The sequence below is a fragment of the Camelina sativa genome, chromosome 10 (genome assembly GCF_030686135.1).
Source record: "Camelina sativa cultivar CO46 ecotype springtype chromosome 10, ASM3068613v1".
Lineage (NCBI taxonomy): Eukaryota > Viridiplantae > Streptophyta > Magnoliopsida > Brassicales > Brassicaceae > Camelina > Camelina sativa.
This window is the reverse complement of record NC_141889.1, coordinates 245,860-263,920: the sequence shown is the minus strand read 5'-3', so window position 1 is coordinate 263,920 and position 18,061 is coordinate 245,860. Positions and strand designations below refer to the sequence as shown.

The following is an 18,061-nucleotide window of genomic DNA, read 5'->3' as shown; positions in this document are numbered from 1 at the left end:
TTTTAAAAATGTCAGTTTGACAAAAGATACCTAATCGACCGGACAGACATAAAATCCCTTCATAGTCAAAAATATACAACACAGTAAAATTAATTAGTTACCGAGTCACTTGTGCAACCTCAGACCACCATATGAACGGTGAAATCAGAGGTAAAGAAAAAAAAAATTGAGCTGTCTTTTCTGATTGTAATGTCTGGCAAGCTCATCGGAAATCGTTGGAGTGTATATCTATCCTTTTGAGTTTTGACTTTATACTACTCCAGATGGAAGCCGCAATACAAGCTGCCCTCCGAAAACGCTGCAGAAGAAAAAGATTGAAACTTTTGAGTTATATAAAGAGCTAAAATGTTGAAGTTAAAGGTGTAAACGTGTACCTTTTGACGTAGTAGTAACAGAAATCTGCCAAGATGAATGTTTGAACAATTTCTGAGATAAGAACCATTGATGGCCACAATCCATAACCCAATGCTACAAGCAACCGTCCCCGCGTGTCCACAACCTGTTTTTCAACACATTAGACATTGTACAAGACCACTTTTTGAGCTTTCGAAATTATCTTTCAGTGTATTGATCCAATCGAGTATCAGAACTGCTATTGGATCAAAACTAACCTGTAAAACCCAGTGGGCACAGCTAAGGAACCTTGCTACTCCAAGTGCGAAAACATAATGAGCCGTGAAGGGCTCAACAATCTGAAACAACCAAATAGATGTGGAGAGAGTAAAACAAATGTGTTCCGTTCAGTTCTCAAATTTGCCATAGTGAAATAAAGTTGTGACCTTTGTGTTCTGCATCACACGAAGCTGAGGCAGGACTGAAACAGCTTCAAGGTATACACATAATGCCCATGAAATCCTGTTTAATATGTTATGGGAGGTCGATGGATGGATCAACACAGCTAACACAACACAGGGCACAAGCTGAAAAAATCAAAATCAAATCATTGTTACTGCACAGCTTATAAGTCATGGTGATGACAAGTCAACCAGATAGACTTACCACATAATAGAGAGCAAAGTTGTCTTTATCCTCCATGTAACTAGCTCTAAGCTTAAAACGGATCATAAATATAACCCAGAGAGTAGTTCCCAAAGTAGCCAAGTCGAGAATGGTATGTATATCATATTCCATAACAAAGCTGCAATACAGCCTAACCGCTAGAAAAATAGCCGTAAGCTCCTGAGATTTCAGTGACAATCCTGCAAAATAAAAAAGACATTCACAAAGTCATGAGCTCACGGCTTTATTGCTAATAGTGGTAATCCAATGTAATCCTGATCAAAGCCTGAAAATTTATTGAGGGAATAAACAAGAGAGCTGTGACGTTGACAAGTAATTTTGCTAGGAAGGGACGAATACATACTACGATCAGAAAGCTGAGGGGAGTTGAAAAACCCTAGAATTAATTTAATTGGATGTGAAGAAAAGAAAAGAGAGAGATAAGAATTGAACCAGCACAGGTCTTCTCCTTCATGAGTTTGTAGATGAGAACACAGATCCCGATGGAATGAACAGCCTCAGCGGCAACAAAGAGATTGTCGTGATCGACAACAATGAATCTGAGAAGAACCAAAGTCGCCATGCCAGTGACCACGGCGAGAAAAGCCTTCACCTTCGGAGGTTGCCTCCTGACCCATGACCACACCGCGTGGATCGGAGTCTTCGTCGTCGTCTTCATGTTTTGCCTTTTTTTTTCGCTTTTCTTCTTCTTCTTCTTCTGTCTTTGATTTTCTCGGCAGAGTGAAAAAAGGTAACTTTTTTTTTTTAACGATCGACATAAATAAAGTCTGGTTTTCGTTGACTTGCCCTAATTTTACTGAATTACCCACACAACGACGGTTAAGGCTATGTGCACAATTTCAGGCCCAATTTTAGATATCAAAAGGCCCACTTACTTTGCTAGAGTTCCATTACTCTAGTAGAGTCAGACGGTTCGAATAACCGACATTATTAAGTTTTTTTCACCCTATTTTATATACATCGGGGTCTGTTAATAATCGTCTTCTTACCGACCTCATCTCACCCCGACGTCGGTGATTTAGGGTTTTTTTTTTCGTGCTCATCAAGGCTTGCACGGGGGTTTTTAGGGTTTCCTCCTCTGAGATTTCGCTGTGCGTTTGGATTTGAAATCTGAAGCTATGTGGAACAACGATGGTACGACTATAGCTCCTCCTGGTACGGACGGTTCAAGGATGCTGACACCCGCTGAGTTTCCTTCTTACACGGCACAGCCCGCTGAGTTTTCTAATCGGAATCCTCCGACGGAACCGAATCTCGAGGAGGCGGAGGCGAAACTTGAGAAGAAGGCCAGAGTATGGATGCAGCTAAATTCCAAACGGTACGGCGAGAAGAGAAAGTTTGGGTTCGTGGAAACTCAGAAGGAAGACATGCCACCTGAGCACGTTAGGAAGATCATCAGGCGAGTTTCTATCTTTTCACTTTCGATTTCCCAATTTTAGGTTTGGGGTTTACTTGGGATTGAAATTTCTTTGCATTCTTATTGATGCAGGGATCATGGTGATATGTCATCGAAGAAACACCGTCTTGATAAACGTGTGTATCTTGGAGCACTTAAGTTCGCCCCTCACGCAGTTTTTAAGCTCCTGGAGAATATGCCTATGCCCTGGCAGCAGGTACTCATTTAGTTTTAAAGGATACTCAGATCCCGCTTTTGCTCAAAATTTTTATACTCAGATTTCTTCCAGGTCCGAGACGTGAAGGTCTTGTATCATATCACCGGAGCTATTACTTTTGTGAACGAGGTACCATGGGTTGTGGAGCCTATTTACATGGCTCAGGTGGGTGGATGATAACCTCTCTCCCTCTCACTCTCTCTTTACTTTTGTGTATGTGCGTTTTTAAATTTCTGGGAGTGATGGTTCTTTCCTTGTCTCTGGTTTTCAGTGGGGTTCTATGTGGATAATGATGAGAAGGGAAAAGAGGGATCGTCGTCATTTCAAAAGAATGCGTTTTCCACCATTTGATGATGAGGAGCCTCCTCTAGACTATGCTGATAACCTGTTGGACGTTGATCCCCTGGAGCCTATTCAATTGGAGCTTGACGAGGAAGAAGATTCTGCTGTATACTCTTGGTTTTACGACCACAAGCCACGTGTCAAAACTAAACTGATCAATGGTCCAAGTTACCGGACGTGGAATCTCTCGCTTCCAATTATGTCAACCCTTCACAGACTTGCAGCCCAGTTGTTGTCTGATTTGGTTGATCGCAACTACTTCTACTTGTTTGACATGCCATCCTTCTTCACAGCAAAGGCACTGAACATGTGCATACCAGGTTACACGATCGTCCTTCTGTGCTCTATATCTTATGTATTCTTTTTGAGCTGCTGTCCTTCTGTTCTCTTTTTCTTATGCATTCCGGTACTTTTTTCCAGGCGGTCCTAAGTTTGAGCCTTTGCATCGTGATATGGAGAAAGGGGATGAGGACTGGAATGAATTTAATGACATCGACAAGCTTATCATTCGATCCCCTCTGCGAACTGAGTACAGAGTAGCTTTCCCCCATCTGTACAATAATAGGCCCAGGAAAGTAAAGCTCTGTGTCTATCACGTTCCCATGGTTATGTACATAAAGACTGAGGATCCTGATCTTCCTGCGTTCTATTATGATCCACTAATTCACCCAATAAGTAACTCAAATAACACTAATAAGAAACAGCGCAAAAGTAATGGTTCTGATGATGATGAGGATGACTTTGTGTTACCAGAAGGAGTGGAACTGATGTGACCCCGGACTACGGACGTGGTTCACGGACGTACGGACGGAGGATACAGCGGAGCGGATCGGAGAAGCGGTTCGGTTAGGGACGAGAATGGACGCGAATGGACGTGGAACAGCGGACGTACGGACAGATGGTCGGACGCGGCGGATAAACGGACGTACGGACGCGTCGGATGGACGAGTGAGCGGATGGAACGCGGATAGACTAGAGCGTCACAAGGAGATACTCGACTCGTTCGGCTCTAGTTAGGAAACGGATGGAAACGGACGCTGCGTACGGACGTACGGACGGATGGTCGGACGCGGCGGATAAACGGACGTACAGACGCGTCGGATGGACGAGTGAGCGGATGGAACGCGGATGGGAACAGACGCTGCGTACGGATGGACGCCGCGGATGGAGCGAAGTACGGAAGGAAACGGGACAAAGGAACGACAAGAACGGACGGAGAGAGATTCGCGAGGAGATGCTCGACTCGTTTGTCTCTCGGATAGATGGGGATGAATGGACGGTGGATTGAGTCGACGACACACGGGAGATGGCTCGGCCCGTGATACGGTCGGACTAGAAGGTCATGAACCCGGTTCTTGAACCTTCTAGGGTTTCTCTAGAGCCAAGTCCCGGACTTGAGCGGGAGAGAGGAATGAACAAAGATCCAATCTTTGGGCCAATAATTTCTATATTCCAGTCTTTTTTTCTACAATGAGGGTTTAGGCCTTTATATAGGCAAGCTTACATAAGGGGGACACTAAAACCCTAGACGCGCGGCCATGATCTGAACCATACACTTGGCCATAAAGTAAAAGCAAAAGCAAAAAGGGAACAAAGACCATCCAACGGTCATAAGAGAGTTCAAAGAAAATAAAGGAAAGGAAGGAAGGAGATAGGGTTGCCACGTCATTGGTGGGACGTGGCTGATAGGATCTTCACTTCCTTGGCCCATAATCTTGTTAATGAAAGTTTCCAAGTCATGAGCCAAGCGGGAACGAAGTGGAGATGCACTAGAGCTCGCTGCCTCGTTAAAACCCCTTCGGTAAACCCATTGGGACAAACCCGAAGTAGGAAAAAGAGTACAGCTCCTTCTAATGACTTAGGGGTGTCTTCACGCTAGCGTGATGGTGAAGACACACAAATCAAGCTTCCCAAAGCTGGTCGCACCCAAGGCTCTTCATTGGTGATGCTAGCCATGAGCCATTGGTGTAAGGTTGGAGCTTGGCCTTGTATTGCTCATTAGATGACGTTGTCTTGCTCCTCCTAGATGATCCTTGGGGACTGGTAGATGCCGCGTTGATGTTCTGGACCGACTTTTATGCTCCTACGCGAGCTGCTAGACGATGGTACCAATGTACCGGTTCTCACCGCGGTACGGTCATGACCCGGGTTCCATCAGGAACCGTTGCTGAAAAACTCCTCACTCTACACTGACACTACAGCTGCTGGCATTTCATTGTTGTTTGCCCCTCGGCCTTTCAATATGAGGTCTGGGAGGACTCGGCGGGCTGAAGATATACCCCTTGTTGCAGAGTGGTTTAAGGAGCACTGGTAAGCTTATTTTTCTGATGCTACTTAAGCTCTCTTTCCCCTTTGAAATTTTCTAGTCAGTGTTCTAACGTCTAGTGATCTCATTTATTGCAGTCCTCCAGCATATCCAGTCAAAGTTCGCGTTAGTTACCAGAAGCTTTTGAAATGTTATGTGTTGAATGAGCTGCACCATAGACCACCTAAGGCTCAGAGGAAGAAGCACTTGTTCCAATCTCTTGCAGCTACAAAGTTTTTCCAGAGCACCGAACTGGATTGGGTTGAAGTTGGTCTGCAAGTGTGCCGGCAGGGTCATAATATGCTGAACCTGTTGATTCACAGGAAGAGTTTGAACTACCTCCACCTTGATTATAACTTCAACCTCAAGCCTGTGAAAACTCTGACAACCAAGGAGCGGAAGAAGTCACGTTTTGGGAACGCTTTTCATCTCTGCCGTGAGATCCTCCGGTTGACAAAACTTGTAGTTGATGCAAATGTTCAGTTCCGACTTGGTAATGTTGATGCCTTTCAATTGGCTGATGGCCTACGATATATTTTCTCCCATGTTGGCCAATTGACGGGTATGTACCGTAATAAGTATAGACTTATGAGACAAATCAGGATGTGCAAGGATTTGAAACACTTGATCTATTACCGTTTCAATACCGGTCCTGTGGGTAAAGGACCAGGGTGTGGATTTTGGGCTCCAATGTGGAGGGTATGGTTGTTTTTCCTTCGTGGAATATTTCCTCTTCTAGAACGATGGTTACGTAACCTGCTTGCACGTCAATTTGAGGGGCGTCACTCAAAGGGAGTGGCCAAAACTGTCACAAAACAGAGAGTTGAAAGCCATTTTGATTTGGAGCTTCGAGCTGCTGTCATGCATGATGTCATTGATGCAATGCCAGGTTAGCTCTTGCGTTTATAACGGATTTGTTTTTGTGTTGCTCAAGGATGGGATTGCTTTCCTTCAATTTTATCTCTTATTTCTTGATTTTTTACTGTCTGCTAATGTGCAGAGGGTATCAAGCAAAATAAAGCGCGGACGATATTGCAGCACCTTAGTGAGGCATGGCGGTGCTGGAAAGCTAATATACCATGGAAGGTCCCTGGTCTACCTGTGGCAATTGAGAATATGATCCTCCGATATGTTAAGTCAAAGGCTGATTGGTGGACAAATGTTGCTCACTACAACCGTGAGCGTATCAGAAGAGGGGCTACTGTTGATAAGACAGTTTGTAGAAAGAATCTTGGACGGTTAACCCGACTTTGGCTAAAGGCTGAACAGGTTTGTAACTTGTCACAACTCATATCATCTTCATCATTGTTGCTTGATTCAGATGCTTATGAAGAGGCTCCGTTTATTGATCTGGTCGAATTGTTGTTTTTCAAACAAACTGTTTGATTGTTCTTTTATTCTCGATTTTCTAGTTTGTAATATTTTCTCGTTGTAACATTTTTGCAGGAACGACAGCATAATTTTCAGAAAGATGGTCCATATGTCACTGCGGATGAAGGAATTGCAATATATAGCACCACTGTTAATTGGCTGGAGTCTAGAAAATTTTCACCAATCTCTTTCCCCCCGTTATCATATAAACATGACACAAAGTTGCTTATCTTGGCCCTTGAGAGACTGAAAGAGTCATATAGTGCAGCTGTGAAGTTGAATCAGCAGCAGAGAGAAGAGCTTGGTTTAATTGAACAGGCTTATGACAATCCTCATGAAGCTCTAATGCGAATAAAGCGTCATCTTCTCACTCAGCATAGTTTCAAAGAAGTGAGTTGAATTCACTTATTCTGGAGCAGTTTTATGAACATGCGTCTTAAGTCACGACATTATTCTGATGGTTATTACTTTTTTCTTTCTGCAGGTTGGCATAGAATTTATGGATCAATTACTGATGCCTATCAAATTGATCCCCTAGAGAAAATTACTGATGCCTATCTTGATCAATATTTGTGGTACGAGGGTGACAAGCGCCACTTGTTTCCCAACTGGATAAAACCTGCAGACTCAGAGCCTCCACCGCTTCTGGTTTACAAATGGTGTCAAGGTATCAATAATTTGCAAGGCATATGGGACACAGGTGATGGTCAGTGTGTGGTGATGCTCCAGACGAAGTTTGAAAAACTCTTTGAGAAGATTGACTTTACAGTGTTGAACAGGTATATCTCTATAAAATGCATAGTGATTATTTACATAAAACCTAGAATTTGTGGAGTAACACGTTCTTTTCTGTTATATTTCTTTCAGCCTTCTTCGTTTGGTTCTTGACCCCAAGCTTGCAAACTATGTGACTGGCAAGAATAACGTGGTGCTGTCTTACAAGGATATGAGCTATACTAATACGTATGGGCTCATTAGGGGACTGCAGTTTGCATCGTTTGTTGTTCAATTTTATGGACTAGTGCTAGATCTTTTGCTTCTTGGTTTGACTCGAGCGAGTGAAATTGCGGGGCCATCGCAGAGGCCTAATGAGTTTATGACCTATTGGGATACAAAAGTTGAGACACGTCATCCCATAAGACTCTATTCTCGTTATATAGACAAAGTGCATATAATGTTTAAATTTACCCATGAAGAGGCTCGGGATCTTATTCAACGTCATCTAACCGAGAATCCTGATCCCAACAATGAAAACATGGTGGGATATAACAATAAAAAGTGCTGGCCAAGAGATGCAAGGATGAGGTTGATGAAACATGATGGTATGTTCCGTTTTTATTTTTTGATCGACCATCATTTATGCACCGAATGTTGTCTCATTATTTTTTCATCTTGCAGTCAATCTTGGTAGAAGTGTCTTCTGGGATATGAAGAATCGTCTTCCTCGGAGCATCACAACCTTGGAGTGGGAGAATGGCTTTGTCTCCGTTTACAGCAAGGATAATCCAAACCTGCTTTTCAGCATGTATGCGTTTTGTCTAAGTTTTCAAGTCCAGCTGTTATAAATTAGCTAGGCCTTTGTTTTTGTCATAGTTTGATAGTGCTGCTTATAGGGACTGGGGTTTGTATTCTTGCCTGCAGGTGTGGTTTTGAAGTCCGCATACTTCCAAAAATCAGGATGGGCCAAGAAGCTTTCAGCAACACGAGGGATGGTGTCTGGAATCTGCAGAATGAACAAACCAAAGAGAGGACTGCAGTTGCTTTTCTGCGGGTTGATGATGAACACATGAAGGTGTTTGAGAATCGTGTTAGGCAGATCCTTATGTCATCAGGGTCAACCACATTTACCAAAATCGTCAATAAATGGAATACGGCTCTGATAGGTATATCCTAAGCGCTTTTCTTCTGGTAGTACCGATGGTGTTTAATAATGTTTGGCTAGCATGAAGCTGAGCACATTTATTTGTTTTGTACAGGCCTCATGACTTACTTCCGTGAAGCCACTGTGCATACACAAGAGCTCTTGGATCTACTTGTTAAATGTGAAAATAAAATCCAAACAAGGGTTAAGATTGGGCTGAACTCCAAGATGCCTAGTCGGTAAGAAAATGCGTTCTTACTATATTATGTTTAACGTATATATATTTTTTTGCAAACTTGATTGTTCTCTTTTCGTTGGTAGATTTCCTCCTGTTATCTTCTACACTCCAAAGGAAATTGGTGGGCTTGGAATGCTGTCTATGGGTCATATTTTGATCCCACAAAGTGACCTTCGATACAGCAAGCAGACAGATATTGGTGTAAGCCATTTCAGGAGTGGAATGAGCCACGAGGAGGATCAACTGATTCCTAATCTTTACCGTTACATACAGCCTTGGGAAAGCGAATTTATTGATTCACAGCGGGTGTGGGCAGAGTATGCTTTGAAGAGGCAGGAAGCACAGGCCCAAAATAGACGGTTGACGCTGGAGGATCTGGAGGTAAGTATTTCACCTCTGATTTTGTTGCCTCTTTACGTAGTGTATAGTTCTGAGAAAAAATCAATTTGCTAGCTTTACCCTCTTTCGCTAGTTTTGGAAGTAGCATTTTATGTGTATAGTTTTCACTGGTCTGGAAGTGTTGCCTTGTTCTCTTATGGAGGTGTACAAAGTTCTATAAAAGTTTGATTGGGAAGCTTGATGTTCGATTTGGAGTTTTAAACTCATGTTAAAAAATATTTGACAGGACTCTTGGGATAGGGGAATTCCTCGCATAAATACGCTGTTTCAGAAGGATAGGCACACTTTAGCGTATGATAAAGGTTGGAGGGTCCGGACCGACTTCAAACAGTACCAAGCCCTGAAACAAAATCCTTTCTGGTGGACACACCAGAGGCATGATGGTAAACTGTGGAACTTAAACAATTATCGAACTGATGTCATCCAAGCTCTTGGAGGGGTTGAGGGTATTCTTGAGCACACCTTATTCAAGGGAACATAGTGAGTTGCCTTTTCGTTTGTTCTCAATTAATTATGACTTTTTCACATAAACATTTGATGTTTTCTTGCTCACAGCTTTTTTTCTTACCTCCGTATCAATTTTTCTAAATTCTTTTTCTTTCCATTAACCCAGCTTTCCGACATGGGAAGGTCTTTTTTGGGAGAAGGCATCTGGATTTGAGGAGTCGATGAAATATAAGAAGCTGACAAATGCCCAGAGGTCTGGGCTGAACCAGATTCCGAATAGAAGATTTACGCTCTGGTGGTCGCCAACAATTAATCGAGCGAATGTGTATGTGGGTTTCCAAGTCCAGTTGGATCTGACAGGAATATTTATGCACGGAAAGATTCCTACTCTTAAGATATCTTTGATCCAGATATTCCGTGCCCATTTGTGGCAAAAGATCCATGAGAGTGTTGTTATGGACCGTTGCCAAGTACTGGATCAAGAGTTGGATGCTTTGGAGATAGAAACTGTGCAGAAAGAGACGATTCATCCACGGAAGAGTTACAAGATGAATACCTCTTGTGCTGATGTTCTTCTATTTGCTGCCCATAAATGGCCAATGTCTAAGCCTAGTCTAGTGGCTGAATCAAAGGATATGTTTGATCAGAAAGCAAGTAACAAGTATTGGATAGATGTACAACTTCGATGGGGAGATTATGACTCCCATGATATTGAACGCTATACTAGGGCCAAATTCATGGATTACACAACTGACAACATGTCTATCTATCCATCTCCGACGGGTACGTTATTGTTTTTTCCAAACTCCTATTTTTTATATTTTTTCTGCAGTAAGTTTCATATTTTGATAAAACCCTTGCAGGTGTTATGGTTGGGCTTGATTTGGCCTACAACTTGCATTCTGCCTTTGGTAATTGGTTCCCTGGTTCAAAAATCAAAACCGCTGCTTGCTCAAGCAATGAACAAGATCATGAAGGTACTAGAACTCTTTCGTGGTGTGTATTTTTATTAGGCTTTTACATATGTGACTCTTAATTGTTTGTGCTTTTAAATTCTACAGTCAAATCCCGCTCTATATCTGTTGAGAGAGAGGGTAAGGAAAGGTTTACAATTGTACTCATCTGAGCCTACGGAGCCATATTTGTCATCACAAAACTATGGTGAAATATTCAGCAATCCGATCATATGGTTCGTTGGTGATACCAATGTGTATCGTGTCACAATCCACAAGACATTTGAAGGAAATCTGACAACAAAGCCAATCAATGGTGTGATTTTTATATTCAACCCAAGAACAGGCCAACTATTCCTAAAGGTAGTTTTCCCTCTCCCATGCATTCCATTACTAACGTGCATATGCATTGTAATATGTAACCACTGTTTCATCTTATAACTATAATAACACCCATTGGAATCTTTGTCCCACTAGATCATCCATACAAGCGTTTGGGCTGGTCAGAAGCGCCTTGGGCTGCACTTGTCCGGTCTCTCCCTGTTGAAGAACAGCCAAAACAAGTTATTGTGACTCGTAAAGCAATGTTGGATCCCCTTGAGGTTCATCTGCTGGATTTTCCAAATATTGTTATAAAGGGAAGTGAACTCCAGCTTCCATTCCAGGCTTGTCTTAAAATAGAAAAATTTGGTGATCTGATTTTGAAGGCCACAGAGCCGCAGATGGTCCTCTTCAATATCTATGATGATTGGTTGAAGACTATTTCTTCGTACACCGCCTTTCAAAGACTCATTTTGATCCTTCGTGCTCTTCACGTAAATAATGAGAAGGCAAAGATGTTATTGAAGCCCGACAAATCTGTAGTCACTGAGTCACATCACATCTGGCCCTCTCTCACTGACGACCAATGGATGAAGGTAACCCTTGTGCCACCTTTCAAGTAGTGTTTCATTGTATTCACTGATTAGACTGCCTGATCTTTGCATCTGCAGCTTCTACTTTTGAATTAAATTATATAGCTCTTTTCTTTATTCAGTGTAGTTATCCTCCTTCCTGACTATCATCTGATCTGATGATTCACTGTATATTCAGGTGGAGGTAGCTCTTAGAGATCTCATTCTTTCTACGCGACAAAGAACAGCGTGAATACGTCAGCTCTGACGCAGTCAGAGATCAGAGATATAATACTTGGTGCGGAGATTACTCCACCCTCTCAGCAGAGGCAACAGATAGTTGAGATTGAGAAACAGGTACTTGTAACTGCCACTCATCTCAAAGGTTCTAGGAACAGGATATTTAGAGATTAGTTTTATATTGGTTACCCTAAAAAATATGTTTCCTACTGCAGGCAAAGGAAGCTAGCCAGCTTACTGCAGTCACGACAAGATTCACAAATATTCATGGTGATGATCTGATTACCGCCACCGTTACTCCGTACGAGCAGTCTCTATTCTGTTCCAAAACAGACTGGCGTGTGCGCGCAATTTCAGCTACTAACCTCCACCTCAGGGTCAACCACATATACGTGAACTCAGACGAGATAAAGGTACGAAGTCAAATTCGCTCAGACTCACTTATTCAAATTAAGTAAGTAGAGTGTCCCTAAAACGTATTTGTTTGTTGTTCCCAGGAAACCGGATACACGTACATTATGCCAAAGAACATATTGAAGAAGTTCATATGCATAGCAGATCTTCGAACTCAAATTTGTGGATACTTATATGGGATGAGTCCCCCAGATAATCCCCAAGTGAAAGAGATCCGTTGCGTTGTGATGGTGCCGCAAAGGGGAACTCACCAGCAAGTTCTCCTGCCGTCATCTCTTCCAGAGCATGATTTCTTGGATGATCTAGAGCCCTTGGGATGGATGCACACACAGCCTAACGAGCTTCCTCAGTTGTCACCAGAGGTATGCATAGATACATACATTCTTTCCGAATTACAGACTTTACACTCAACAACTGATTTTTTTTTTTTTTTTTTTGTCATGGTTTGCTATAGGATGTGACCTCTCACTCCCGTTTTCTGGAAAATAATAAGAAATGGGACGGAGAAAAATGCATCATACTGACATGCAGTTTCACTCCTGGTTCCTGCTCTTTGACATCATACAAGCTGACGCAAGCCGGATATGAATGGGGACGGTTGAACAAAGACACAGGCAGCAATCCTCAGGGTTACCTTCCTACCCACTACGAGAAGGTTCAGATGCTCTTGAGTGACCGCTTCTTCGGTTTCTATATGGTGAGAACACACAGAGTATCCCTTGATTGTTGTGTTTTGTCCTTGTTATGATATTTTTATTATATGTAGTATTGAAATGAGACACATTGTTGAATGATAGGTTCCTGAGAACGGACCCTGGAACTACAACTTCATGGGAGTGAAGCACACGCTGATCATGCAATACAGCTTGAAACTCGGAACCCCGAAGGAGTTCTTTCACCAAGATCATCGACCCACTCATTTCCTAGAGTTTAGCAACATGGAGGAGGATGACGGTCATGACCCCGTTCGTGAGGACACTTTTGCTTAAGACTTTTAATTAGATGTATAATTCTAAATTAGTGTGCAAATTGTTGTGGAATGAATTGAATGGCGAGATTGAAAAGAGAATTAACCTCCATCAGCGTATGTAGTCTTTGGACAAAAGATCTTCACTATAATTCCCTCTGTATAGGTTATGATGTGAGGTTTTTTGCCTTTGGAGAGTCGCTCCATTGTTTGGTCGATTTTTTCTTTCTCTAATATTACTTCCTTAATACATGCATGCCTCACATAAACTTGCTTACTCTTTCTAATTGTATATGATATTCATCTTTTTCGGAAATGTGCCTTGGTAATATTACTTCAATTATATACAATTTCACATGTACATACCCAAGATTTGATATTTTGGACATGCCGCCAAACCAGACTACTTTTTATTTATCTATAGCATAACCCCTTGCTCTTGTGATTCTGTCGTACATTTTACCATTTCTATAATCTAGAACCCAACTCTTTACAATTGTTTAAAATGTTGATGAACGCATTTTGATTGGCTTTAAACAGAAAATAATGCTCACTTTCTATGTATACATTTCAATTTCTTTCTGAATAATTGTTAAATTAGTTCTTGTTGTCGTCGTTAGACAAGTCAAAATCTAGCATTCTGAAATTCCCAACAAAATATTTCTTTCTATATGCGCTTTTATCATTGATCAAAAACTCAAATTTCGTGGTGACATTGTCAGAGACCAATTGAGAAACTAACCGATGAGATGTCTCCACATTGTTTTACTTTTGTTGGAGCTAAGTACTGTCCACATTTCAAACCATCCGTAAAATTTGGACATCAACCTTTGTGTTTACTTCTAGAATTAGTAAAAATGATTTCTTCGTCCATGCGTCCTTTACATTCAATATATCTCTGCCAGTTTATGTTATGTAAACAATGCAGTTGTATTCTCAGAGAATATGTCAACATCCAGATCTGGATTAGTCGGGATATTTTAAGTCCGTCTTATTTTTTATGGAAAACCAAAAAAAAACTACATAAAACAATTTTCGATAAAATCAATGTGGAACCATATACAGTTCACATATTTATCGCATGTCACCTAACAAAATAATAATACCGCAAAACTCACACCATGTGGGACTATGTTCTTGCCTTCTTGGTTGCGCGCCCCAATATTAGATTTAAAAAAAAAATTACTTGCTACCTAAGATAGGATTTTTAAAATTATAATTAACTGTAAATGTAAAATAAATAATATTTCGTTTACGTGCAAAATTAGTATTGGCGAATTCTGTTTTCCTTATAAATAAACATATTTTAATATTATGTACATCATACGAGTATACATAAACCAAATGCAATATATTATAACAAAAGAAGCTCTATATATTGGAAAAAAAAAATCTTACATAATAAACATCTGTATATGTTTCTTAAATTAGCGATTATATATTTATAATTTCAAAGAAGGCATAGTCGCTATAGGTTATACCCCGATCGACTACACTCGCCATCTACACAATTACGCTATTTATTACATGTATTCGTATTTAAGAAAATATGAGCCTTATTATTTGGTGATCTCATGCAAGTAATTCTTCTGAAGATGATATTATACCGGAAGATATGAATATAACGACTTTCAACTTCAGCCTCTTATTGTACAACTGTCCAAAGCCACCGTATTAATGGGCGTGGATGAGTAGGTAGAGCTTTAATATGGCAGTATTGGACATAATGATATGATGATATCGCTCACATATCATTTGACTTAAGTCACTTAACCATAGTACCAATCAAGAAAAACAATCCTCCAATTTGATTTCTAGTTTTCATTGTAAGTTTGTAACACCTAGCAAACCGAACGACAATTAATCGTTTCAATACATATATAGTTGCTAGGTTTTTCGTGTTTCTTAAGTGTTCATCGGCTCTTCTTTTCATTTCGAACAAAACCAAATTTTACCAAGAAAAACCAAATACTAGTAGGTTTTTGAGCTGGCTGCATTGATTGAAGGGCCTTGCCAACTTCAAAGACGAAGTAGATTGATGATAAATATTAACTTCTCTCTCCGGTAACCAATAATGCCAATAAATCAAGCCTCCTGAATCCTGATCCCTGACCAATTTCGTTACTTTATACTTTAAAAAAAAAATTAATATACGCGCGGTTCGTTGGTTAAAACGGTAGGTCATGGCTGCATGTCGTACAATAACTCAGTGTGTACATGAATCATTTCTAAAAATTAAGAATATATATTTGTTAGCATGGTAATGACTTTCCGGCCGTACAAAGAATTAATATGGAGTAGACAAGAACTACAAGCCGACAAGTAGTGTGACTCTATATATTTTTTTTTTCTTCCATGAACATTTAAGTTTCTCTTCTAACCATAATGTGGTGACTCGATTCAATTTTCGGTTGTATATATATTACACGCACTTTTTAGTTCATTTCCTTTTTTTTTTTTTTTTTTTCAGATAAACCTATATAGCTTGTGTGCGAGAGGGAAAAGAAAAAAAGTTACACCATAGATGCATGTTCATCCTGCAACCTCTATACCAATAAAATTAACTATATATATATATATATATATATATTTGCGGATCTCCCTGTGGCAGAAAAAGTTCTACGCATGTGTCTCGTGCAATATCGTTGATGAGAGAAACAAAAAGTAAATTTGAATACCGTTGTCGTATTAAGGAAAATAAACAAAAAAAGTCAATAGGTTTCAACCACCCTGCATGAAAAAAATTCATAAAGTACCTTATAGACGAAAGTAACAACGATAAGATGGACCATACAATTATTTAATAAATGATACAAAAATAATAGAACCGCCGAATCCAATTATTGTTGGTAAAGAAAAAAAAAGAGGTTAATTAGGAAACAGTAATTATTAAGTTCCCAACTTCAAAAAATTCTTTGATAAAACCATTATATAAAGGAAAGGAAGTCTCGCTATAATCATATCACCTTCTCCCACTAATACTCTATATATATCATAGAGTTTCTTTCTTCTTTTATATACTTTAAATTTTCAGCAAGCGAAAGACAAGTGTGTCAAAGATCTCAGAGGGTGTGAATCCCAATGAGGATCTTAGCCGAACCTCGAGGTTCGGTTCCGTGCCTCCTCCTTCTCGTGTCGGTTCTCTTATCAGCGACTACTCTCTCAGTCGCTCGTGTCGTCGAAGTTGTCGGTTACGCCGAGAGCAAGATCAAAAACCCCCATGCATTTTCAGGCAACTTAATAACCAACATTAAAAACTTTTGTAATGTATAGTTTTTTTTTTTTTTTTTTTTTGTGATTGTTTGATCAATGTGTGATATTATTTTGTTATAGGACTCCGAGTGACGATTGACTGTAAGGTGAATAAAGGCCATTTTGTTACAAAAGGTTCGGGAAACATTGACGATAAAGGAAAGTTTGGTCTGAACATTCCTCATGACATTGTCTCCGACGACGGAGCTTTAAAGGAGGAGTGTTACGCTCAGCTTCACAGCGCGTCCGGAACCCCTTGTCCAGCTCACGATGGCCTCGAGTCAACCAAGATCGTGTATATATCCAAATCCGGGGATAAACACGTTTTGGGTCTCAAACAAAACCTGAAGTTTTCACCCGAAATTTGCGTTTCGAAATTCTTCTGGCATATGCCTAAGTTACCTCCTTTTAAGGGCTTTCATCATCCTTTCCCTTTACCTCCGCCTTTGGAACTTCCCCCTTTTCTCAAGAAACCATGTCCACCTAAATACAGCCCTCCTGAGGAGGTTCCACCCCCGGTTCCGGTTTACGAGCCGCCGCCAAAGGTAGAAGTCCCGCCTCCGGTTCCGGTTTACGATCCACCGCCAAAGAAAGAGGTTCCACCACCTGTCCCCGTTTACGAGCCACCACCAAAGGTAGAACTTCCACCGCCGATTACTAAGAAGCCCTGTCCACCTAACCCGCCGAAGATTGAGCACCCACCTCCGGTACCAGTTTACAAGCCACCGCCAAAGGTAGAGCTTCCACCGCCCATCCATAAGAAGCCATGTCCGCCTAAGGTGGAACACCCACCTCCGGTTCCGGTTTACAAGCCGCCACCAAAGGTCGAGCACCCACCTACGGTACCGGTTTACAAGCCACCGCCAAAGGTCGAGCACCCACCTCCGGTTCCGGTACACAAGCCACCGCATATCCCGAAGAAGCCATGTCCGCCTAAGGTCGAGCTTCCACCTCCCGTACCGGTTTACAAGCCACCACCGAAGAAAGTTGACCCACCGGCGCCGGTTCCAGTACACAAGCCGCCGCCAAAGATAGTGGTACCACCGTCGGTACCAATCCACAAGCCGCCGAAGAAACCGTGTCCGCCAAAGATAGATCTTCCACCGCCGGTTCCAATATACAAGCCGCCGCCAAAGATAGAGCATCCACCAATCTACATACCACCTGTTGTGATCCCGAAAAAGCCGTGTCCTCCGCCGGTACCAGTATACAAACCACCGGTGGTGATTCCAAAGAAGCCATGTCCGCCACTTCCACCACTTCCTAAGTTTCCGCCTCTTCCTCCAAAATACATTCACCACCCCAAGTTCGGGAAATGGCCTCCGTTGCCTTCACACCCTTGAGAAACTTCTTATAATACGTATATATATATATGTACGTATACTTGATGTATAATCAACGTGTTGCCTTTTTAATTGTTATCTTTGCATGTGTTTAATATTCTCTTTTGTTGTTGGCTTTTTATATGTCGCTGAGTTATCTTCTATGTGTAGACGACTGTTTTGTTTGTTTATATTCCCAGCATACAATCTTCCAACAATAATATTATTTGATAATGATACGTTTCTTTCGTTATGAGATGAGTTCAGCTTAAGGCCGTGATCAATGTAATTAACAATTTGCAATCATGTTACATATATTCATCAACATTATAAGTCAGAGGTATGTAAAATGAAGTTCGATAGTAATTAAGAAAATAACATATTGGAGGGAGATGGTCAAAAGTGCAAATCTTTCATTAGATTA

General features: G+C 41.2%; 2 protein-coding genes and 1 pseudogene across 4 annotated transcripts; 2 read left to right on the top strand and 1 right to left on the bottom strand.

Moving 5' to 3' along the window:
- Positions 1-1,772, bottom strand: LOC104716160 (uncharacterized). Its single transcript, XM_087468017.1, has 6 exons — positions 1,453-1,772; positions 1,000-1,199; positions 780-920; positions 612-692; positions 375-499; positions 1-298 (listed from the first exon to the last, which is right to left on the bottom strand). Exons 1-6 carry the CDS (start codon positions 1,676-1,678, stop codon positions 250-252), a joined length of 822 nt encoding a protein of 273 aa, XP_087324143.1. The 5' UTR covers positions 1,679-1,772; the 3' UTR covers positions 1-249.
- On the top strand, positions 1,697-17,890 carry LOC104716158 (uncharacterized). 2 transcript variants are annotated; one of them, XM_087468014.1, is made up of 3 exons: positions 1,697-1,796; positions 15,889-16,295; positions 16,397-17,890. In XM_087468014.1, exons 2-3 carry the CDS (start codon positions 16,145-16,147, stop codon positions 17,656-17,658), a joined length of 1,413 nt encoding a protein of 470 aa, XP_087324140.1. In that variant the 5' UTR covers positions 1,697-1,796; positions 15,889-16,144; the 3' UTR covers positions 17,659-17,890. The 2 variants fall into 2 exon arrangements, with proteins under 2 accessions (XP_087324140.1, XP_010431828.1); XM_010433526.3 differs by lacking the exon at positions 1,697-1,796 and having other exon boundaries at positions 15,827-16,295.
- On the top strand, positions 2,018-13,281 carry LOC104719908 (pre-mRNA-processing-splicing factor 8B-like; annotated as a pseudogene). The gene is made up of 25 exons (XR_015567810.1): positions 2,018-2,419; positions 2,510-2,633; positions 2,706-2,798; positions 2,905-3,295; positions 3,396-3,733; positions 5,134-5,285; positions 5,379-6,169; positions 6,281-6,549; positions 6,727-7,041; positions 7,136-7,430; positions 7,519-7,973; positions 8,050-8,176; positions 8,293-8,534; positions 8,628-8,751; positions 8,834-9,131; positions 9,376-9,629; positions 9,763-10,379; positions 10,460-10,573; positions 10,658-10,912; positions 11,027-11,466; positions 11,642-11,799; positions 11,898-12,095; positions 12,180-12,458; positions 12,551-12,793; positions 12,894-13,281. The product of XR_015567810.1 is annotated as a pre-mRNA-processing-splicing factor 8B-like (transcript).
- Positions 17,891-18,061: the final 171 nt, after the last annotated feature.

What these genes read in the sequence shown, in the direction of transcription:
- LOC104716160 (XM_087468017.1), bottom strand. Translation starts at nt 1,678, where the DNA reads ATGAAGACGACGACGAAGACTCCGATCCACGCGGTGTGGTCATGGGTC. An exon ending in GAAGGAGAAGACCTGTGCTG is followed by an intron (nt 1,200 to 1,452) that starts GTTCAATTCTTA and finishes TTTATTTTGCAG; the next exon opens with GATTGTCACTGAAATCTCAG. An exon ending in ACTTTGCTCTCTATTATGTG is followed by an intron (nt 921 to 999) that starts GTAAGTCTATCT and finishes TGATTTTTTCAG; the next exon opens with CTTGTGCCCTGTGTTGTGTT.
- LOC104716158 (XM_087468014.1), top strand. Translation starts at nt 16,145, where the DNA reads ATGAGGATCTTAGCCGAACCTCGAGGTTCGGTTCCGTGCCTCCTCCTT. An exon ending in AAACCCCCATGCATTTTCAG is followed by an intron (nt 16,296 to 16,396) that starts GCAACTTAATAA and finishes ATTTTGTTATAG; the next exon opens with GACTCCGAGTGACGATTGAC.